Source organism: Macaca mulatta, chromosome 20 (genome assembly GCF_049350105.2).
Source record: "Macaca mulatta isolate MMU2019108-1 chromosome 20, T2T-MMU8v2.0, whole genome shotgun sequence".
In the NCBI taxonomy this organism is placed as follows: Eukaryota; Metazoa; Chordata; class Mammalia; order Primates; family Cercopithecidae; genus Macaca; species Macaca mulatta.
In genome coordinates, this window is record NC_133425.1 from 22,578,163 (window position 1) to 22,602,219 (window position 24,057).

General features: G+C 41.5%; 1 protein-coding gene across 3 annotated transcripts in view; it reads right to left on the reverse strand.

Moving 5' to 3' along the window:
* The window catches only part of USP31 (ubiquitin specific peptidase 31), a 100,107-nt gene that overhangs the window by 11,669 nt on the left and 64,381 nt on the right, over window positions 1–24,057 (reverse strand). For 2 of the 3 annotated variants that reach the window (XM_015125793.3, XM_015125794.3), the window contains exons 7-14: window positions 17,498–17,678; window positions 14,622–14,733; window positions 13,992–14,086; window positions 12,469–12,546; window positions 11,746–11,875; window positions 9,349–9,468; window positions 6,861–7,086; window positions 309–467 (exon numbers count right to left, since the gene is read on the reverse strand). In XM_015125793.3, the coding sequence (XP_014981279.3) occupies window positions 309–467; window positions 6,861–7,086; window positions 9,349–9,468; window positions 11,746–11,875; window positions 12,469–12,546; window positions 13,992–14,086; window positions 14,622–14,733; window positions 17,498–17,678 (1,101 nt within the window). The remainder of the gene's footprint in view (window positions 1–308; window positions 468–6,860; window positions 7,087–9,348; window positions 9,469–11,745; window positions 11,876–12,468; window positions 12,547–13,991; window positions 14,087–14,621; window positions 14,734–17,497; window positions 17,679–24,057) is intronic. The other variant, XM_077986522.1, reaches the window with a different exon arrangement.

The window sequence follows — 24,057 nt, forward strand, 5'->3', positions numbered from 1 at the left end:
AGAGAGGGTAGTATGCCACGCTGCTTTTCAGCTCATCCATGCATTTATCCAAAAGTACACATCATGAACTTTCTTTGCACCAGGTCCAACCCACTGCCCCTGGTGAACTCCGCTGGGCCACAGCTGCTGTTACATTCCTCCCCAACTTCCTTGACTGCAATCATTTTAGTTTCCAGATTAAATGGAAATGTAAGGATTCATCTGATCAAACTAACAGAGTCATGAGACCCTCCAGAGAGGTCCTCTAGACCATTCATTACAATCTTTTGCTCTGAAAAAAACTGCCCAAGAACAAGAGTGGACCTCACCTGCCACTGAGCTGTTGGCTGACCATGACGGGATGGCTGTCCGCCTCTGGTAGAAGAGGATGTATGCTGTCTGCGTGCAGACCTCATCTTCTGATAGCTGCTGCACATCACTGTCGTCGAAGCAGTACCAGAGGCCGTCCACAGAGTTCTTACAGTATGCTGCCAAAGAGAGCCCGCCATCAGCACCAGGGGAGGCTGCACCAGCCACTTCATTCGACCCACAGACACCATCTCTTTGGCTCATCTAATTAACTCAAGAACGTTTTAAGGCTGCATGTAGCAACACAGAAAGAGGCTAAAAAAAATTCTAAATTCTATATCACACTCGAGCAAACTGTCTTGAGAAATTCCAAACTATTCCAAGTAGATGCAGTTGTAGTTCATCTTAGAAAACACACACTTATCTAAACCAATGAGTCTGAACCAGGGACCTGTGTGTGTGGTGGGGGGAGTGGGATTTGGCAATGAATGGAGACATTTTTGATTGTCACAACTCAAGGGAGAGGTGCTACTGGCATCTAGTGGGTAGAGGCCATGAATGCTGCTAAACATTCCATAATGCACAGGACAGCCCCCCGCAACACAAAATTGTCTGGTCAAAATGTTAGCGATGCTAGGGTGAAGAAACCCTGAGTTCAGTGTGTTGCAACATTTTAGGTCTGTTACAAATAGAAAATAATATGAATAGAAATAACAATATAATGATATGACAGCAGATAATATTTAACACTTACTATGTGCCAAGCATCTTATTTAATCCTAAGATTTGTTCTCTTATTACTCCCAATTTCCAGAGGTTGAAAAAGATTAACCTGCTTGCCCAAGGTCGTGCAGCTGGTGAAAGGCAGGAGCCCAGCTCATTTCAGGTTTATCAAGTCCTTGGCTTGCACTTAAAGCCCTACCCTGCCCTGCTTCCCTCAGGGAGGAGCACAAACCATGCTCCATCGAAGTTCCTTGGCAGACTAAGAACACACGAGCTCATGAATGCAGGAGGACTTCTTTCCAGTCCAAATTCTAAGCCTGAGCTGGAAATAAAGAACATTCAAGTAGCAGCAAGAACAGACAAAAACTTAAAGAGTTCACAAAGCCACTCATCCTGCAAGGATATATCAAAGGGTTGGATCAAGCTTATATATCAATATAAGCTTGATCCAGAAAAGTAAATTATGATCACATTTTCTAAAAATATGCATTTATTTGGGGTGAGAAGAAATGAGTGCTACAATATTTAGCTGAATGCTGGAACAGACTCACGATGGCCCCAGGGATGTGCCAGATAAGGTCCTGAGAGGTACCAAGAGTGACTCCCTCAATGGGCCGTAACCATTTCCACAAATATGGAGCCTTAAGAGATAAAAGGGACTCAGGTGAGAAAGGGCTACACCAAACAAGTCCCCCCAAAGGAGAGCATGAGTAAAAATCTATGAATGGAGGGAGGGAAGTTATTTGCAGCTGAGAACTTGCCGGAACCAGAAGGGAGAGAAATTAAAATGTAAGCAGCAAATGGAGCTCTAAGAAAACAGCAATTGTTTGGCCAATGGTGTCTGGTCAGGCTTGATGCACACATGACCCAACAGGGGAGCAGCTGCTCTTCTGGAGTGGTCAGTGGGAGCAGAGCTGTGAGGGACATGACCAGGAAGAGGACACAGAACAGGCTTGCACTCCTTTCAGTCTGCTCCTCTTCAGGATGGTCTCTTCTCAGTAACAGTGTGGAAACTGAGGCAGCACAGCAAACTCATTAATTACAAAATAATTCTACTTGCTTTTCTTCCTAGAACTATTTTCTTAAGTATTTTCTAGGCCAGTGCTACTAGAATTACGGCTCAGGGACTGACACAAGCCCACATGAGAGAAGCACCAAAAAGGAGAAAAGCATTTAAAAACTTTTGTAGCAATCTGATACTGCTGTGATGATTTTATTGTATTTTTACAAATGCACTAGGTTCATAAAAGATTGGAAATTTTAAAGTAGAAAAAGACCAAGTTCTTCATCACAGATGGTGTGAGAGGCACTGTTCTAGAATCCTTATACAATCGTTTATATCATTATACCATCAATTATAGCTAGAACCAGTGCAAAATAAAGATTACATCAAAATAAACATTCCAGGCTGGGCATGGTGGCTCATGCCTATAATCCCAACACTTTGGGAGGCTGAGGCAGAGGACTGCTTGAGATCTGGAGTTCAAGACCAGCCTGGACAACACAGTAGGCCATGACTCTACAAAAAAAATTAAAAAATTAGGCCAGCATGGTGGCACACACCTGTAGTCCCAGCTACTTGGGAAGCTGAGGTGGGAGGATCTTGAGCCCAGGAGGTCGGGGCTGCAGTGAGCCATGATCACACCACTGCACTCCAGCCTGGGTGACAAAGTGAGACCCTGTCTCAAAAAATAAAATAAACATTTCAAATGGAAACTTAAAAATGGGGGTGGGGGTGGGAGAGCATCAGGAAGAAGAGCTTAATGGATGCTGGGCTTAATACCTAGGTGATGGGATGATCGGTGAAGCAAACCACCATGGCACACATTTACCTAAGTAACCAACCTGCACATCCTGCACACGTACACCTGAACTTAAAAGTTGATGTTAAAAAAAAAAAAAGAAAAAACTGAAAAACAGAGTATCTTTAATTCAACAACACTAAGAATATTTAAAACGTTCTCTAAACTAAGACTCTAAACATCTCATATATTAGAAAAGTGGTGGTATGGCCTCAGCATGAGAAAGGGGAAAGAATACAGAAAACATCTGAGCACATCCTGGGTAATGGGTCCCCTGAGGTCAGCACGACCACTTTCTGGCTCACTAACGTGGTAGCCAAGTTAGTGGACAGTTACCTGCCTCAGGACACAGAGCTAGAAAGATGCATCTGGATTTTAACCCAAGTTCCTTCCACCAAACTGTACTGCCTCTGAGGTAGTTGGGGGTTTCCAGGCATCTTCCCAAGGTCTGTTCTATTATATAAAGAGCAACATGATGCTAAAGTCTAGGCTGTCTTATTCTTCCCAACAATTTCTTCCTAGAAACTATGTAACAAGTCAGTCCGTATTTTCTTGAGAAACAGTGTTATAAATGGAAAATGCATTCTTTACCAAAGCTGAGCTGGGTGAATGTCAATCCAGGATGCTGGCAAAGGTGTTAAAACACCCGGTGAGTTGTGAAGTTAAATGACTTCCACGTCCCTTTCCATTCTACGAGTCCACAAGTATAGAATTCCATCACTCAGTACCAAAGAACACAGACATGACTGGTAATGCCACAAAAGCAAAAATCCAACGAGACACAGTATTTGTACACATGGCCCCCATAAAATAGAAATCTAAAATATGTAAGATACCAAATATACTATTATCATCATTGAAATATGGCTTAAACCAAAGTACAAGGCAAAATATATCTAAACACTTAATTCATATTAACTTGTGTCTTCTATGAAGTGAGAGCATCTTTTAAACTTCTCTAGCTTCTTTCTCCCCTTGAAAGTGCTTCCTAGAGCAGGCAGAGGCAATCCAAGCCATTCCATTAGGAGATGCACTCAAAGTTGGGATCATTCCTCTCACCAACAATTGCTGCCTGCAACATTTAAATATTTAAAGAACTTCTGGCAGTAAAATGAGTTTGAAAAAAAGAAAAATACCTATTTAAAGAACTTGAACTAAAAGGGTTTCAAAAGTAAAAGATTATTGTGTCCAGTAATCTTCCCAACCCCTGCCCTCTTGGAAGAGAACAGAGCAGACTGAAAGAGTGAGTGTGAAAGGTAGCAAGGCCACGGACTCCTCTGCCTTGGCTGATGGGGAGGGAGGTTCATGGCTAAATACTAGAGAAAAGAGTCCCAGAGATTTAATAGTACCCAGGACTGGGCAGACCCCACCCCTCCTCCACCTCTCCCTATCTTTATAAATCAATGGTCAGCACTAGCACTCGGGGTCTTGTTGCAGAAACCACTGAATTAATAAAGAAAGTCCCTGAGAAGTATGCATGTATAACACACTGAGTGTGAAGGATGCAGAAATCCAAATCCTAACCACTCACATGGAAAATCAAATTAATCACATCAACCCTCACATCAACAAATAAAGCCCTGAAATCTGCCTGGCTCCCAAAAGGCTCATACAGGCCCGTAGCCCAATGATTCCATTTCTGAGACTCAATCTCAAGGAAATACAGAATTAAAATTCAGAAAAAGTGAAAGAGCATAAAGATATTCATCAGTGTTACATGAAAAGTTAAAAACCAGAAACAATATAGATGTTCAGCAATGGGTAAGGGATACATAACATTAGAGGTCTATCAACAGAATATTCTGTGGTCATTAAAAAGTATTTAAGGCCGGGCACGGTGGCTCACGCCTGTAATCCCAGCACTTTGGGAGGCCGAGGTGGGCAGATCACGAGGTCAGGAGATCGAGACCATACTGGCTAACACAGTGAAACCCCGTCTCTACTAAAAATACAAAAAATTAGCCGGGCGTGGTGGCAGGTGCCTGTAGTCCCAGCTACTCGGGAGGCTGAGGCAGAAGAACTGCGTGAACCTGGGAGGCAGAGCTTGCAGTGAGCCGAAATGGCGCCACTGCACTCCAGCATGGGCAACAGAGCAAGACTGCGTCTCCAAAAAAAAAAAAAAAAAAGTATTCATAGGCCGGGCACAGTGGCTCATGCCTGTAATCCCAGCAAGTTAGGAGGCCAAGGCGGGCAGATCACCAGGTCAGGAGATCAAGACCATCCTGGCCAACATGGTGAAACCCTGTCTCTATTAAAAATACAAAAATTAACTGGGTGTGGTGGTGGGTGCCTGTAGTCCCAGCTACTCGGGAGGCTGAGGCAGGAGAATTGCTTGAACCTGGGAGGCGGAGCTTGCAGTGAGCCGAGATTGTGCCACCGCACTCCAGTCTGGTGAAAGAGCGAGACTCTGTCACACACACACACAAAAAAAAGTATTTATAAAAAATTAAGTGTCCACATCAAGCTACTTCTGTTACAATACTAGGCGTGAAGATGAGGATGCAGAAGCGCATGTGCCACTCACCCCTCACTGTGCTGCTGTGCTTCTGAATTTGTGACCTGTCTATCCACCCTACTGGCCCATGAGGTTAGGCAGCAGGTTCCTTTCCCCAACAGCTGACCCTGCCCCTCCAGCACACTATGACCAGTCTATCCTCTGGCTCCGACCTCTGCCCACTGCTTACACCTCCACCACAGAACCCATGATGTGGGACTCCTCTTTTTAAATCATATCTGTACCCACGTTTCCCCCTACTTGATTACACTCTCGGAAGACAGAGGCTGGGGACCTATTGATTTCTGCTGTGATAGAACCCAGGGCAAGCAGGATGTGAGGGGCTCAATAAATGTTCACTTGAACAACAATAACAAAATGCGGGTATAATCCCAACGGTGGAAAATAATGGCAAAAACGTAGAAAAAAACATGCCAAGTATATACTACATACCAAAATATTACCGACATACAGTGGAACATTATTCAGCCCTAAAAAGGCAGGAAATTCTGATACCTGCTACAACGTGGATGAACCTTACAGACATTAAGCTACATGAAATAAGCCAGTCACAAAAGAACGAATATTGAATGATTCCATTTAAAAGGAGGTACCAAGAGTAGTCAAATTCATAGACACAGAAAGTATAGTGCTTGTCACGGCTGAGGGGAGAGAAAACGGGAATTAGTGTTCATTAGGTACAGAGTTTAAGTTTGGGAAGATTAAAAAACTTGTAGAGATGGATAGTGATAATGGTTACACAACAATGTGAGTGTACTTAATGTCACTGAACTGTACACTTAAAAATGTTTAAAATGGTACATTTTGTTATGTATATTTTATCTCAATTAAAAAAATACCAATGGTTATCTCAGTGATAAGCCCATGGATGATGGTATTCTTTCCACCTCTAGCCTCTAAATTTCATGATGAACATAGTTGCTTTTATAAATGACAAGGTCAATTTAACCTTAAAACAAAAAGAAAAACCCTTCTAAGTCACTTTAAAGACACTATAAAAGTGTCATGCACTTGTATCCCAGCTACTCTGGAGAATGAGGCAGGAGAATTGCTTGAGCCCCGAAGTTCAAGGCTGTGGTGTATGATAATCACATCTGTGAATAGCTACTGTACTCCAGCCTGGGCAACACAGCAACAGCTCATCTTTAATTAAAAAAAAAAAAAAAAAAAAGTTCACAATCATTTAAAATAAGAGAGAAGCTAGAACCTCAAGGAACTCTATCTAGCAAAACCTTAAATGGGGAGTGCAGGTTAGGTAAACAAAGAGCAAATCCTCAGTTCACCAGACTGCTACCTGCACATACCACTCCCCAATCAGTCAGCTACCTACTGGATGACCCCACTCAGGAAGAGGAGGAAGAATGTTCATTTATTTGCTCTTGGGCAGAGAGCCAGAGGATGGAAACTGCCCTCACAGTTGGCACACTGCCTACCGGAGGGGAAATGAGGCTCTCAAGTCAAGTCATCCTGTCACAAGCAAACCCGTCTGAAGGACTCGCCAGCACAGACACGCGGCCTCTCACACTGCAGACCTGTGTAGTGCCCCCCTTGCATGGTGCCATGGTGATTGCACACAGCATACAGGTCATAGATGTAGTCCTCAGGGTCCCTCCCGAGTCCATAGGGCCGTCTCCACGGGGACCAATGGGATGGCAAACTCCAGCTGCTCTGGCTCCTCTTAACCACATGAGGTGTCATGTCCAGGCCAGTCAAGGGGAACTTGACCATGTTCTGAAGTTTCATGCGCCTGTCTCCTTCCTGTTGCAAGAAGAAAAACAAGTTCTGGTGATATTTTAATGCAAGCAGATGGCAGATCACTTTAGGGGGACAATGTGGATCCTATCAGATAAAGCAGTGTGAGTTACCTATCTGACGTTTCCCAAGACATACAAAACAGGGAAACAGATCATAGTTTTAGCTATCTAGAGGAACAGGTTTTAGTATCAGCTAAGGTGGAACCAGTGAGGATCCATATGGGGGGGTAAATGAGTCTTCCTCTATGAGTCTTCCTTTCCTTATCTGTTAAAGGGCTTTAAAGCGTTTGACTTACAAAAAAATGACAATATCAGGTGGCTCTTCCTGATACCTCTGTCAAAGAGGTATAAAAACTAATGATGTGATGGCTCCGTGAAGGGCAAACCACAGTGCCTGGCTCAGAAGAGCCTCTCGATAAGCAGCGCCTATTCCCCTCCACCTCCTCCAACAGGCACATCACAAGGCAACACTGACTCAGCTTAACATATTCACTCAGTGGCAATCTTTGGTAATCTGTATTTTCCATTAAACCTATAAGGAAATGCTTTGAAATCCATCCATGAGTTGAATAGATATTCACTGCGTGTTTCCTGTGTCTATGTGAACTTTAAAAAATTAACCAGGCATAGATATGCCCACCGTAAGGAGCTACAGAAGGGTCTGTGAAGGGAAGAAAAACGTTCATGAGAGGAAGGGACGACGGGTCCTGGGTGGTCAGGAAGGCCAGCCTGAAGAATCTGGATCGTATCCTCTGAGGCTTTTACGGAAAAGGTGATGTCACCAGAGTTGTGGGTGAAGAACTGTGTAAGCAGTGCACAGAACATGTTAGAAATAGGAGTAATGGAGGTGAAGAAATCACTTAAAAGTCATTGCAACAGTGACCAGCTGAAAAGCCACAAAATGTCTAAATCAGCACGGTGACAGCAAGAATGGGGAGGGGACACACAAGAGTCGATGAAGAGGCATGGCCATGCCTAGATGAGAGGGACAAGAAAGAAGTCAAAGAGGACACTGCAGGTTTACGCCTGGGTTGCTGGAAGGGTGGTGACATGCCTTCAAAAGAAAACAGAAAGCCCAGGAAATTACTCTATGTCTGGGGAAGGAGACACAGCAGGCTGGGATCCAAACCCTCAGTCAGTTTTACACCTGCAAATCCCAACAGAATACACACTGGGTGCCAAATGCCCACTCTTCACTCCCATAGGAGCTGAACCTCGAACCTCTGTGTGAAAGCCCCAGACCTGGGGACCATGTGTGTGTCGCCCGATACCTCCACCTCCTCAGACAGTCCTGAACATCTCTCCATCTCTACTGCCACAACCCATCCCATCCACTAGCAGCCCACCCTGGATAATGGCAAGGGCCTCCTTCAGGTCTCCCCATCTTCATTCTTGTAGCCTCTAATCTGTTATCTACAAAATAGCCAGAATAGTATTTTCAAAATACAGATTTGGTAAGGTTGCTTCTCTGCTTATAACCCTTCATCAGAATCCTACTCTGCCCACAAAGGGTTCCTTGGACAACCAGCATCCACCCACGTCTTCCATCAACTCCCACCACTGCCCACCCCTCTAGAGTGCCTGCCCACCTGGCCTGCTGCAGGCTGTGCTTTCCCCACTGCCAGGCTTTGCACACACTGCTCCCTCTGCCCCCGTGTGGGAGATCCCTGCTTCCACCTCACCTAGTAAAAGCTTGCTCATCTTTCAGATACAAACTTAGAGCCAGGCCTCGTGGAGTCCATTTATGTTCACTTCCCATTTACCTCTTACACTGAGACTGTCTAGACAATCCTAACCTCAGGGAATAGACAGCCTTTTTGGAAAAACTGACTCACAAAGCAATACAATTCAAAGCAGATTTTCTTTGTATTTATTTATGACTCATCTCCCCAACCATACAACAGCTCCTCAGGAGCAGAACACCCATTATTACATTAGGTGGAAATAGAATTCTACCTCCCCCAGAAAGGATCTCTACTTAGTTCTTTTTAAATCCCAGAGTACACTTTACAAAATTTAAGCACAACATTTACAAGTCAAGAACAAAGTAAAATATCTGCAATATGAACTAAAATCAAATTTTGCCTTGGGAAAGAACAAAACATTGCCCTAAACACAGGGGCAAAAAAAGTGTGTCTATAACATACACAGACAGGACTCACTGGATCAAACAGGTATACCAAAGAGCCCCCACAGAGCCCATCAGCAAGTGTCATAAGAAACTTGTCACAGCTTGTTTGTTTCTGAGGATAGACAATTTCCGTACCTGCCGAAATCTCTTTAGATGTATAATAAGCACATCAGGCAGAGTCCAGAGGCTTAATGTAATGCTTCCCTGCTGCAGCTGCTTACAGTGTGGGCAACGCCAGGCATCATCGGGGGCAAGCTGAAAACAGAAGCATGACTCCCGTTAGGCACCACTTAATGCAAGACTGTGTTACGGCTGGACTAATGCCTTAGCCAGGGCATGGGGCAACTCAAAATCTCTCTGGAAACTACAGATGCTGGGCATCAATGGAATAACACAATCAAAAGTGGCCAGAGCTGGCACCCAAACTCTAAACAGATTCTGGTTTGTTGAATAGATTATCCCTCAAAGACGAACGACTAAATCAGTAAATACTGTATAAACGTTAAATATGTTACTTTCTTTCTTTCTTTCTTTTTTTGAAACAGAGTCTCACTCTATCACCCAGGTTGGAGTACACTGGCGTGATCTTGGCTCACTGCAACCTCCATCCCTCAGGCTCAAGTGATTCTTCCACCTCAGCCTCTTGAGTAGCTGAGACCACAGGCACACACCACCACGCCCAGCTAATTTTTGTATTTTTGGTAGAGATCGGGTTTTGCCATGTTGCCCAGGTGCTCTTGAACTCCTGGGCTCAGGCAATCCGTCCACCTCAGCCTCCCAAAGTGCTGGGATTACAAGCATGAGCCACTGCGCCTGGCCAGATGTCACTTTCTATGTGCCATGTACTGCTCTGGATACTGGAATTATTTAGTGATCAAGACAGATGGAGTATTTGCTCTCATGGAGCATATACTGTGTCAATTCTGTCCCTCACCTCCTGTCCTCCAGCCATACTGGCTTCATTTCTGTTTGACAGTCTTGCCAAAGGGCCTTTGCTTCCTATTCCAGGACCTTTGCTTCCTTTATTTACTTGTTCCAGTAGACTATAAACAGCATGAAGGCAAAAACGTTGTTTATGTTGCCCCCTGCTACTTCTCCAGTACCAGTATGATACCTAACATGGTATGTACTCAACAAATACCTACTGAATGAATGAGCCCCTGTTAAAAGGTATCTTGCTAGCATTCTAGATCAGTGAGATGTTTTGTGGAATACCAGTGATGCCATCTAGTCGATCTGCTCATCCATTATCTTTGTGCCATTATCAAACATCTCCAAAGTCATTTAAAAAAAAAAAAAAGCTAAACAGGGCAAGGTGCCATAGAGAACCTATAGTCAACCAATTCCAAAGCCAACTATTTCATAATTGAGTGCAAAACTGGGGGAAATAAAAAAGGAAAAAAACCAAACATGTCTTATGAAAAACTATTATTAAAGGAACTAGCTAAAAACAGTGTGGGGGAGAGAACACTCAGTGGAAATACAAAAGCTATTTTCAAATATTCGAATAACAGACAAAAATAAAATTAGGACTTCTGAGTCATAACGAATTTAAGAGACAGAACAATTATTAGCTGTAGTAACCAGCAGACATATTTCAGGTTAACTTCAGTTACCATCAGAGCTATCCAGAGAAAACACAGTTTATCGGTCTTAAGGAGGCAAACACCTCATAACAAAAGATATTCAAACTCAGGCTAAGCAATCACCCATTTGAAATTAAGTAGAAGAAGAACCCAATCACTAGAATAAAGGAGTTTTAAAGTCCCCTTCAATCCTGAAATTGCATGACTCCCTCTATTTAAGAGTGAAGAGTTACAACTAGTAGTCACAATTATGATCCTAGATATCAATGCAAGGTTAGATGAACTCCAAGTACTCTGGTCAATGTTTATAAGGTGCATAAAAATCACACAGGCCTGGGCCCCACCCATAGAGGCTTATTTATCCATCTCTCTGTCCATCCATTCATTAAACACTTACTGGGTCCCTACTACCTGCAAAGCCTTGCTGTCTACTTTCTGGTCTATATCTACGCTGTTCAATATGGGAGCCACTAACCACCATGTGTCTACCGAGCACTTGAAACATGACTAATGCAGTGAAGGAACTGAATTATTTAATTATTTACTTCACTTAATTTTAATTAATTTAAATTTAAATAAGTCCTGGCACCTATGTTCTTAGTATCAAAAAGTCAAGAATCACTGTTTAAGTTACTAAGGAAAAGATCTTGAAACTTCTAAATTGAGAAAGAAAATCATCAAAACTTGATCATTAACCATGAAAAAGAACTAACTATGAAGGTTCATTTCCAGAGTATTTCAATTAATCAAGGTTTTCTAGAAACTTACGACTTGTTGTTGAAGTCCTAAAAGCAATAGCACTAAGATGCTCATTACATGTGCAGACTTACATATATGCAAAATCCTGCGGCGACTTCTGGGGCATGATTTGTTTCTCCACTGTCATCTTGCCATGCCCCACTCCCCACTGCCCTGAGCAACCAAGAAATGCTGCCCAGCCTCTTACCCGCTCCTCTTTGGTGTAGAGTTGGAAACACTGGGATAAAGTACAGGTTTGAGGCTGATGATGACGCTCCCTTTGCAGACGAACACTTTCTGCATCAGGGATGTACTCATCTTCAGTATTTGCAAACAAGCTGCAATTAGGGGGAGAAGCATCTATCAGAGAATGTATTGCAAAACAGAAGGAAAAATACAATTATGGCTTCCTGAAGTGACTACAAACTTATAACTAAAGGGAAAAAAAAAATCAATGTGTAAGAAAACAAAAGTAGTGACCAAATTTTTCTATATTCCAAAATGTTCTTGAAAAGTTCTCTGTATACAAAGTTATTTCCAGAACTAACTTGATTTTTCTGGGTTTGGCCATGAACTGTACTGGTTAAATCACATATTCCTGTCCTTTACATCTAAGAACATGCATCTAACATCGCTTCCTAGAATTAATGGGCCTGTAATAAAAAATCAAAGTAAATTGAACCTATATAGTAATGAGTATACAGTTTCTCTTTCAGCAGTGAACAAATGTTCTAAGGTTCTGGGACTGACAAGAGAGAATGTACAGGAAAGGAATAATAAACTGCTTAAATAAAGGGTTAACAACGCACCTGGATACTTAGCTAAAGAGAAGAGAGATTTAGGTTTCGGCTCATTTAACATATCAAAGGTGTGCTATAAAAATGATAATTAAAACAATGTTTCTATAAATACTAACTTTAAAAATACTCACAAATCTCTTGTTTCCTTGTCCCACTCGACTACTAATTTCACATGAGCGGTGCCACCTGGTCCACAAGATTTTAATGCCCTGTAGAACCGGGGAAGTGAAGAGGGAAGCCACATATTATTTTCTAAACAAATGATTTTACTTAATGTGATTATGTCCTACCTGAAATCATAATGTGATTAATGAAAATCTTCATCACAGTTCCCCATCAGAAAAAAGTTTTTGGCAAGACCACTATAACCACTGATTTAGTAACTACATGACAACTAAACTGAAAAACCCTTAAATTAAAAAGCCCAATATAGTATTAATAATAAAGAGGTGGGAGAAATTTAGTGTCATTTATGAGGCTGCTGCTGATCACACTCAGTCATTGTGACCTTCCCAACTTCTTGCCCAATTTTTTACCCACCCAAATAGACACTGGACGGTAGTCCCCCGGGAACAAAGTTGCCCCTTGCACCTTTCCACCTCTCCACCAACATGCCACGCCTGCTCTAGACTGCACCCTTCTTCCTCCTTCCTCCAAATCTACCCCCCTCGCAAGTTCACTGGCTTCTTGCCATCTCCTGGGAAATCCAGAACTCAGTTATTACCCATCTTATCTTGTTTATGTTGTGCAATATTTTGGATTATTGTCTAATCTATTAACTCTCATCTCTAAACCCAAACAGTGAGCTTTCAAGCAGGACCATGTTGTATGCTTTTTTAGAATGCTGAAATACAGGCACTACAATATTTGTTGAAAAAATCATTTTATTATAATAATTTTTATTATAAAAAATGTGTTTTCATATGTATATTATATATTCATAGACACACAGTGTGTATAGATGTATATTATTTTATTAATACAATAGAGTATTATAAATATGACAGATTTAGCCAGCACAGAGGTAGCAGAGTAGAGTGTCTAATTCGGCGGGGCAGGTTGCGGGGGGTGAGAGGAGGAAGAGTATAAAAAAGGGCTTAAAGGAAAGGGATTACAGACAGAAGAAACCACACATGCAAAGCACGCGTATAAAATAGTATCGCCTGTTCAAACAATCGTCAGTACTTTAATGCTGCTGAAAGTTTGGGATAGTGGGGAGAGGAAGAGCAAGGCCTGACAAAAGTGAAGTAAGCGGAATTCAAACTGTGAAGAACTTCTTACATTGTGGAACACGGGGTTTATCTTTTATGCCACAAGTTGCCATATAAGGGTTTTAAGGAAGAATGTAGCCTGATTAGAACGTTACTTTACAAAACTTCATTCCTGGTGAATATGAAAGTGTCATTTATCTGCAGTCCTAGGACATACGTTAATTTGCTTTCCTAACGCAAGTCCTCCAGGGCTTTTCTTATTTCAAGAAAGATCACTAAACATATACCCAAGCATGAATCAAAAGTAAAATAAGTACTTAATTTCAAAATGAGCCTAAAGAACCTTGCACACTTATGTGGAAATTATATCAGACATCACTTGAAATCACAAATGAACATGTGTGAGATTCTAAAAGGTAATTAAAAAAAATTTTTTTTTTTACCTTTCTACTGTCGGGTGGCACAAGGGCTGCTCCTCCTGGGGCAGCAAGTATGTTATTCCAACAACACTGACCACACGCAAGCTGAATGGACACACCTGCATCAGATGTTAGATGAGAATTAAGCCACATTTTTCTTCAAGGGCATCTGTTTCACAGTGGCATTTCCAAAACAGATTAGAGTTTCAGTAAACTGTTTATTCTGCAAAATGCTTCTCTATAAGATTCTATAAGGTTGTTGAGCCACTCTAATACACTTTAAATATGATTTACCCAAATGCGATTTACATATCAAATAAGTCATGCAAGACAAGTAACACATTGCTTTTACTAAACATCAGCTTAATGGTCTTCCACGGATACCTTAACATAGTAATAATTTTTAAAATATACAGATAGACATTCTACTAAACCCTTCCAAGCTGATCATGTATTAACGTTTTTAGATAAATATTATAAAGGAATACACGGCAGTTCAAGGAAAACCTTGCAGTGACTAGCTCTTTCATAAAATGAGGGATAAATTCTCAGTCCTGGAAATCCAAACACAAGAAACTCAAATTTCATTGTAATGCTTGTTTCTTCACTGAGTATACACCCATGCTATGCTGGAATATCAAAATGCTTACAAACCTGAATGCAAGCCGTGGGCCTCAAGAAATACTTCATCTTCTCCAAGATTTCCTTCTGCAGAAGGTCCCAAGCTATTGTCTTCTCTAAGTGCAGCACAAAAGGCAGTCCAAATCTAACATACATCAACAATGTAATGACCTTAAAAGTACAGTAATTCCTTTACCACTGTTATCTTTTGTTCTTGATCTCTTAAAATGGAATCACGATATAATTGGCTTTAGGACAGTTCTCAAAATAAAACAAACAGGAAATGTAATGGTAACTCTTCATAATGAGATGAACAGCTTAGATTTCTAAATTAAATTTAATAGCCAATACACCAAAATGGCTTCTAGGGGCATATGGTACTAGGACAGCAGGTGGCAATGGGGCAGGATCAGTGAAGATGGGGAGCAGAGGGGGTGGGAGTGGACATGAGCCTGGCAAACAGCACACGTCAAACCCATAAGGGGTTGGGTGCCAGAGGACTAGATAGGGCTGGAAGGTCTCACAGACAGGCAGCCACATTCTTGAGTCTCTGACAACAAGGGAGGCACTGGCAAGCAAGTGACAGTGAAAGTCAGTTCCAGAGCTGTCTATGTCCCACAGAGTCCAAGCAGTACTGTGGTTCTTGGCCTCAGCTGCATAGACCGAAGACCAAAATCACCAGAGGAGCTTTAGAAAATAATGATGCCCAAGTCCAGCCCCCAGAGATTCTGATGAAATCAGTTCGGAATGTGATCTGAACACTGAGATGTTTTTAGGGGCTCCCTGGGTGGTTCTAATATGCAGCCAATGTTGAGGACCACTAGCCTACCCTCAACTCTCATCCATGCCCAGTCATTCAAACCCGAATTCCCTGAATGTGTCCTACTCTCACACATGCATGTCTTTTTGTCAGGGAACTCGCTCTGCTTGGAATACCCTCCCCATCCTTCTGAGTCTAGGCTGTCACCTGCTCACTCATGTGAAGACCCAGTGGAGGTATTCTTTTCCAGGAGGCACCCTGTTGGCTTGTTTCCTGTGTATACTGTGCTATAAACAATGCCTGCTTATTGTTCTGCCTCCACCAATAGGCTGTGAGTTATTTGATAGCAAGCACTGTGATGTATTTATCTTAGTAGCACAGACAGACAATGTCTAGAAAATAGAAGATGAATGAATGAATGAACAAATGATCTAACAGATTAACTCTGACTCAGGCCCAGAGGGAAGTAGAGATGCTAAGATCACCAAGAAACCAGTTTCCAAGAACTATCAAACTATTTGCTTGTAGTGGTGCTTAACAGTGAACCAATCTGCCTAAAAACTACTGTGATGCGAAATGAGTTACAAGCACATGTAAATCACCCAACCATATTTTTTAAAAATAATGACTTCCCTCTTTGAGAGACTAGCATCATGAAGGGAATTCCACAGGTTCTTTACTTCATTCCTTCTGTGCCTGACACACACCAACCTCCTCCTAGTCTTGTGTGCATGTACTGGGTGTTCCCTCTGCATGGGATCCTTTCTCCTCATGTTCACACAGCTCACTGGGGCTCAGCTTGGCTGCAGTCTCTACAGGGACGCCTTCCCTGACCTCCCTTCCTAATGTAGTCTTGCCAGCCTCCCACCATCAAACTCTATCATTCTAGTCTGTTTTAATGCCTTCAACATGGTACAGACTGTCTGAAGTTAATGATGTCTGCTTGTTCATAGCCGGTCTGTCCTAGCTAGGATGGAAGCTTCATGAGGACACAGACCCTGCCTGTCTTGTTCCCTGCTGAATCCCCAGTGTTTAGAACCATGCCCAACACACTGTAAACACTAAAATACCTGTCAATGAATAGCATAAATATGCATATCAACACATTTTACATTTATGTTATTTACTATGCAAGGAACTTATTTCAAAGCAAAAATTTCAAAGGCTAACATAAAGGTTCCCCTAACAAATGTTAAGAAACACCAAGTCATTTCTCCTTGAAACATATCTGTCTTTTGTTAATACTCAGGTTACATTCCTACTGTGACACAGTTACTTTAAAAGATAGTATAAAACACCCATACACTCTTACAGAGGGCATTAGACAAATTTGAGAGAGATTTCTAACTCCCAAATTTCTGACTTACAAAGCTGAATGAATGTGTGGTGCCATTTCTCAAGATGGGAAATACTGGAGAGCCAGTTTTAAAAGGAAAGAAAATGAGTTCAATTTGGGACATAAGACTGAGGGACATGCACCATCCAAGTAGACATGTTAAGAATTAAAAAAATAAAAATAAAAAAGCTGTCAGGAAAGCAGCTGGAAACGGGTCTAGAGTCCCAAGAGGAGCCTGAACTGAAAATACATATATGAAATGGGCCTTTAAAAACTAGATTCCTGGCCAGATGCGGTGGCTCACGCCTATAATCCTAGCACTTTGGGAGGCCAAGGCGGGTGGATTGTCTGAGGTCAGGAGTTTGAGACCAGCCTGACCAACATGGTGAAACCTCGTTTCTACTAAAAATATTAAAAATCTGCTGGGTGTGGTGGCTGGCGCCTACAATCCCAGCTACTCAGGAGGCTGAGGCAAGAGAATCGCTTAAACCTGGGAGGCGGAGGTTGCAGTGAACCGAGACCACACAACTGCGCTCCAGCCTGGGTGACAGAACGAAACTCTGTATCAAAAAAAAAAAAAAAAACACACACACACACACACAAACAACAACAAAAAGAAATCCAGATTCCTAACTTTACTCTCCCCCAACCAATGCCCCAAATCAGGTCAACTTGTACATGTATTCTTTCTAAATATCAGAATAAAAAATTAAGTACTAAAAGTAAGAACTTTTTGCCCATGCTTTTAAAAATGTTTGAAAATACTGAACTTTTCCAGTCTAGCTACTTACTGGGAAATAATCTGGTTCTCACCTTTTCCCTTGTTGCCCAGTGCAGGCTCGGTTACACACCAACAGGACAATCTTGTCGCTGCCTGCTCTTGAGGTGGACGAATCCATTTTCCCTTGCTTTGCTGCTGTTTGTGTAGGAGAAGACAGTCTATGATAATCCAAGCCAAATTTCAAGTGGTTTAGGTTGTTGTTTAAATGAATTCCTGAAATAGAATAAAAACAACTCATTTTATCTCTTCAAAATTATTTTTATTCACTCATTATGAAGAAATTTACCCAACAGAGAAAATTTTTTTAAAAATTGTCATTATGTAAATTAAACCGCAATCAAAAAAAGAAACATCCTACTTAGATTACTCATCTAGCCGTGAGAGAATTTCTTTAGCATCCATTATTATTTCCTTTAAACTAGTCTTACCTACCTTAAAAACTGAAAACTAAAACTGCACTTCAGTGAATGTTAGATACAGTTTTAGAAGCGCATGTGTGCTGAGATGATTCACCAAGAAAATTTAGTGAGGTCATGCAACCAGTAATCAAACAAATTTTTAAAAAATAAAGATGAGAATATGTGGAATGCTCTTCAATATTCAATAGCAGTTTCTTCTCCCTGATTAAAGAGTCAGACTTACAAGAAATAAAAGGTAAATTACACACTACACCTACTAGACTCAGAGCCATCAGGAGAATCTTCCAACTTGGAATACAATCTACTAGACTGGATCAATCCACATTAAAGTTAACAAAAATATATGTTTGACAGGCACAGTACTGATCCTCCCAAATGCCCCAAAGCAGAGCTCCCTGTCAATCCAAGTACCCAGCAATTCAGCACCCAGCACAACCTCAATAAATGCCTGACTAAATACCTGTTCCTTCCTCTAATCCTTTGGAAGTACAGCCTAGGGAAATGACGCCCCAGCTGGAGAATAAAAGAAACCCCTCCTACCACCACCATAAATAATAACACCACCAGAAAGAGAATAAAATACAAATGGCCTACACAAAAGTATTTATAGCAGAATGCTGGCAATAACCTCAATACTCAGCAATCTAAGACTCACTGAACCTATTAAGATACCTCAACATTATAACAATTTAAAATGACAAGTACACAGTTAATACCAATATAAATTCCAGATAGAGTTTAAAAAAACAACACACACAAACTAGAAATGAGAAAAAAGCTGACTCTTTGTCAAGCCATTAGAGGGAAGAAGACTTTTTAAGCTTAAACACCATAAAGAAATCAAAAGGAACAGGAGTAGATCTCACTTCATAACCATTTTAAACTCTGGTATGAGAAAATAAAAATAATAGATATCTGAAGTTGAGATAATAAACTCGTTTCCCAGGTTCTTGGCAGAGGTAAGGGTGGGAAGACCTGTTCTCCTAGAATTGATGAGGACTCCTGACAAGATGAGGGGATGCCACGTTGTCAACTGCACAGAAATCAAGCTCTGTGTTCAAATTGTGGACCCGTTTACTGCCAGCTGTGTGAGCTGGGAGTGGTTACTTCATCTCTAAGTCTCAGCTTCCTCGCTGGTAATGTGGGGAAAGCAGTAGCCTCATTACGTATTGAACAAAACATCTGAGAAGGCCTTAGGATAGAGGCTAACGCACACTCAATAAGGCAGTCTCTGGCTAGAATACAAATAACCTTTGAATTCACCGAATTCACTTATGAATAGAAGCTCAGTGTTAACTCTAAGCAACTAGAGTGGGAACAGGATTTTGAGAAACTTTCAGTTGAACAAACATTACCTGGGCTCTTGCTGCATATTAAGAACTATACTGCACTGCTTGGTATAGTAAGATAAAGCAAAATGTCGTCCCAGCTCCAGAGAACTTCACAGTGTGGTGGGAAGGACAGAAAGGAAAATAGATCATTTCCACATTACATGCTGGTATGAGAGATTAACAGAAGTTACTATAATTGAAGCCCAGAAGAGCAGGAGTTTGCCAGCCAGCCTGCAGGTAAAGGGAGTGAGGAAAGGCTCTCTGGACAAGATAATAGGTATTTTTTACTATAATGCAATAAAATTAGGAAACAATCCAAACAAAAACACATACAGGGAAACGCAACAACTGGAAAAGAAAGAAAAACAAGCACCTGAGTCAAAGAAGAATAAGTGAAATAATAGACTATCTAGAAAATATTGTAAATATGAGTAGACCAGAGAAAACTGAATTGTAAGCTGGCATTGTAGAAAGCTGGCCAACCCAATATACAGGATCACCAAAAGAATCAGAAACTGGAGGTGCCAGAGGCCTCTGGAAGTAAAGGGTGAAGTAAAAGAGGAATTAAAATAAGGACTTTCAACAAGAGCACCAAGATCATTCAATGAGGACAGTACAATCTCTTCATCAAATGGTGCTGGGACAAGTAAATATTTACTTGCCCCAGAATGGAGTTTGGTCCCTACCTCATACAATTTATAAAAATTAACTTAAAATGTATCAACAACCTAAATGTAAGAGCTAAAACTACACAACTCAGAAGAAAACACAAGGGTAAATCTTTATGACCTTGGATGTGGTGACGGATTCTTAGATATGACAACAAAATTATGAGCAACAGAAGAAAAAATAGATTTCATCAAAATGAAAAACTTTTGAACATCAAAAAACACTATCAAGAAAGAGAAAAAACCCAGAGAATGGAATAAAATACTTGCAAGTCATATATCCCATAAGGGTCTAGTATTATACAACCTTACAAAGAATTCTTACAACTCAACAAAAAGTGCAATTTAAAATGGGAAAAAGACTTGAATAGACATTTCTCCAGAATATATAAATGGCCAACAAGCACATGACAAGATGTTCATCATCATTTACTACTAGAGAAATGCAAGCCAAAATCTTAATGAAGTAACACTTCACATCCACCAGGATGGCTAAAATCAAAAAGATGAAAAATAAATGTTGGCAAAGATGTGGAGAAATTAGAACTCTCATCTATTGCTGGTGGAAATGTAAAACAATCCAGCTCCTATGGAAAACAGTTTGGCAATTCCCAAAAAAGATAACCATAGAATTATGATATGATCCATCAATTCCATATACCCAAAAGAACTGAAAACAGGTATTCAAACAAATACTTGTACACAAATGTTCATAGTAGGACTATTCATAATAGACAAAAAGTAGGGAAAAAACAAAAGCCCATCAATGGATTAATGGATAAAGAAAACGTGGTACATGCATATGTATGTATGGAATAATGTTCAGCCATTAAAAAGGAATGAAGTGGATCCGTTCCAAGATGGTCAAATAGGAACAGCTCTGGTCTGCAGCTCCCAGCATGATGGATGCAGAAGATGGGTGATTTCTGCATTTCCAACTGAGGTACCTGGTTCATCTCATTGGGACAGTTGGACAGTGGGTACAGCCCACGGAGGGCAAGCTGAAGCAGGGCAGGGTGTCACCTCACCCAGGAAGTTCAAGGGGTTGGGGGATTTCCCTTTCCTAGCCAAGGGAAGCTGTGACAGACTCTACCTGGAAAAACAGGACACTTCCACCCAAATACTGCACTTTTCCCAAGGTCTCAGCAACCAGCAGACAAGGAGATTTGGGTCCCACGCCCATGGAGCCTTGCTCACTGCTAGTGCAGCAGTCTGACAACGAACTGTGTGGCAGCAGCCTGGCTGGGGGAGGGGCATCCACTATTGCTGAGGCTTGAGTAGGTAAACAAAGCAGCCAGGAAGCTTGAACTGGGCAGAGCTCCCCACAGCTCAGCAAGGCCTGCTGCCTCTATAGACTCCACCTCTGTGGGTAGGGCATAGCTGAACAAAAGGCAGCAGACAGTTTCTGCAGACTTAAAGGTCCTTGTCTGACAGCTCTGAAGACAGCAGTGGTTCTCCATCCACAGCGTTTGAGCTCTGAGAACGGACAGATTGCCTCCTCAAGTGGGTCCCTGACTCCCATGTAGCCTAACTGGGAGATACCTCCCAGGAGGAGGCAACAGACACCTCATGCAGGCGGGTGCCCGTCTGGGACGAAGGTTCCAGAGGAAGGATCAGGCTGCAATATCTGCTGTTCTGCAGCCTCTGCTGGTGATACCAGGCAAACAGGGTCTGGAGTGGACCTCCAGCAAACTCCAACAAACCTGCAGCTGAGGGACCTGACTGTTACAAGGAAAACTAACAAACAGAAAGGAATAGCACGAACATCAACAAAAAGGACATCTACACCAAAACCCCATCTGTAGGTCACCAACATCAAACACCAAAGGTAGACAAAACCACAAAGAGGGGGAGAAATCAGAGCAGAAAGACTGAAAATTCTAAAAACCAGAGCACCTCTTCTCCTCCAAAGGATCACAGCTCCTCACCAGCAATGGAACAAAGCTGGATGGAGAATGACTTTGATGAGATGACAGAAGTAGGCTTCAGAAGGTTGGTAATAACAAACTTCTCTGAGCTAAAGAAGCATGTTTGAACACATCGCAAGGAAGCTAAAACCCTTGAGAAAAAGGTTAGACAAATGGCTAACTAGAACAAACAGTGTAAAGAAGAGCTTAAATGACCTGATGGAGCTGAAAACCATGGCATGAAAACTTTGTGATGCATGCACAAACTTCAACAGCCGATTTGATCAAGTAGAAGAAAGGGTATCGGTGATTGAAGTAAAGCAAGAAGACAAGGTTAGAGAAAAAAGAGTAAAAAGAAATGAACAAAGCCTCCAAGAAATATGGGGCTATGTGAAAAGACCAAATCTACATTTGATTGGTGTACCTGAAAGCGATGGGAAGAATGAAACCAAGCTGGAAAACACTCTTCAGGATTATCCAGGAGAACTTCCCCAACCTAGCAAGGCAGGCCAACATTCAAATTCGGAAATACAGAGAATACCACAAAGATATTCCTCGAGAAGAGCAACCCCAAGACACATAATTGTCAGATTCAGCAAGGTTGAAGTGAAGGAAAAAATGGTAAAGTCAGCCAGAGAGAAAGGTCAGGTTACCCACAAAGGGAAGTCCATCAGACTAACAGTGGATCTCTCGGCAGAAACCTTACAAGCCAGAAGAGAGTGGGGGCCAATATTCAGCATTCTTAAAGAAAAGAATTTTCAGCCCAGAATTTATAGCCAGCCAAACTAAGCTTCATAAGTGAAGGAGAAATAAAATCCTTTACAAACAAGCAAATGCTTGTCACTACCAGGCTGCCTTATAAGAGGTCCTGAAGGAAGCACTAAACATGGAAAGAAACAACTGGTACCAGCCACTGCAAAAACATGCCAAATTACAAAGACCATCAATGCTAGGAAGAAACTGCATCAATTAACGGGCAGAATAACCAACTAACATCATAATGACAGGATCAAATTCACACATAACAATATTAACCTTAAATGTAAATGGGTTAAATGCCCCAATTAAAAGACACAGACTGGCAAATTGGATAAAGAGTCAAGACCCATCAGTGTGCTGTATTCAGGAGACCCATCTCACGTGCAGAGACACACATAGGCTCAAAATAAAGGCATGGAGGAAGATCTACCAAGCAAATGGAAAGCAAAAAAAAAGCAGGGGTTGCAATCCTAGTCTCTGATAAAACAGACTTTAAACCAACAAAGATCAAAAGAGACAAAGAAGGCCATTACTTAATGGTATAGGGATCAATTCAACAAGAAGAGCTAACTATCCTAAATATATATGCACCCAATACAGGAGCACCCAGATTCATAAATCAAGTCCTTAGAGACCTACAAAGACACTTAGACTCCCACACAATAATAATGGGAGACATTAACACCCCACTGTCAATATTAGACAGATCAACGAGACAGAAGGTTAACAAGGATATCCAGGACTTGAACTCAGCTCTGCACCAAGCAGACGTAATAGACATCTACAGAACTCTCCACCCACAATCAACAGAATGTATACTCTTCTCAGTACCACATCGCACTTATTCTAAAACTGACCACATAGTTAGAAGCACTCCTCAGCAAATGTAAAAGAACAGAGATCACAACAAACTATCTCTCAGACCACAGTGCAATCAAATTAGAACTCAGGATTAAGAAACTCACTCAAAATTGCACAACTACATGGAAACTGAAGAACCTGCTCCTGAATGACTACTGGGTAAATAACGAAATGAAGGCAGAAATAAAGATGTTCTTTGAAACCAATGAGAACAAAAACACAACGTACCAGAATCTCTGGGACACATTTAAAGCAGTGTGTAGAGGGAAATTTATAGCACTAAATGCCCACAAGAGAAAGCAGGAAAAATCTAAAATCGACACCCTAACATCACAATTAAAAGAACTAGAGAAGCAAGAGCAAACAAATTCAAAAGCTAGCAGAAGGCAAGAAATAACTAAAATCAGAGCAGAACTGAAAGAGACAGAGACGCAAAAAAACCTTCAAAAAAATAAAAGAATCCAGGAGCTGGTTTTTTGAAAAGATCAACAAAATTGATAGACTGCTAGCAAGACTAATGAAGAAAAGAGAGAAGAATCAAAGAGACGCAATAAAAAATGATAAAGGAGATATCACCACTGATGCCACAGAAATACAAACTACCATCAGAGAATACTATAAACGCCTCTACACAGGCAACTAAACTA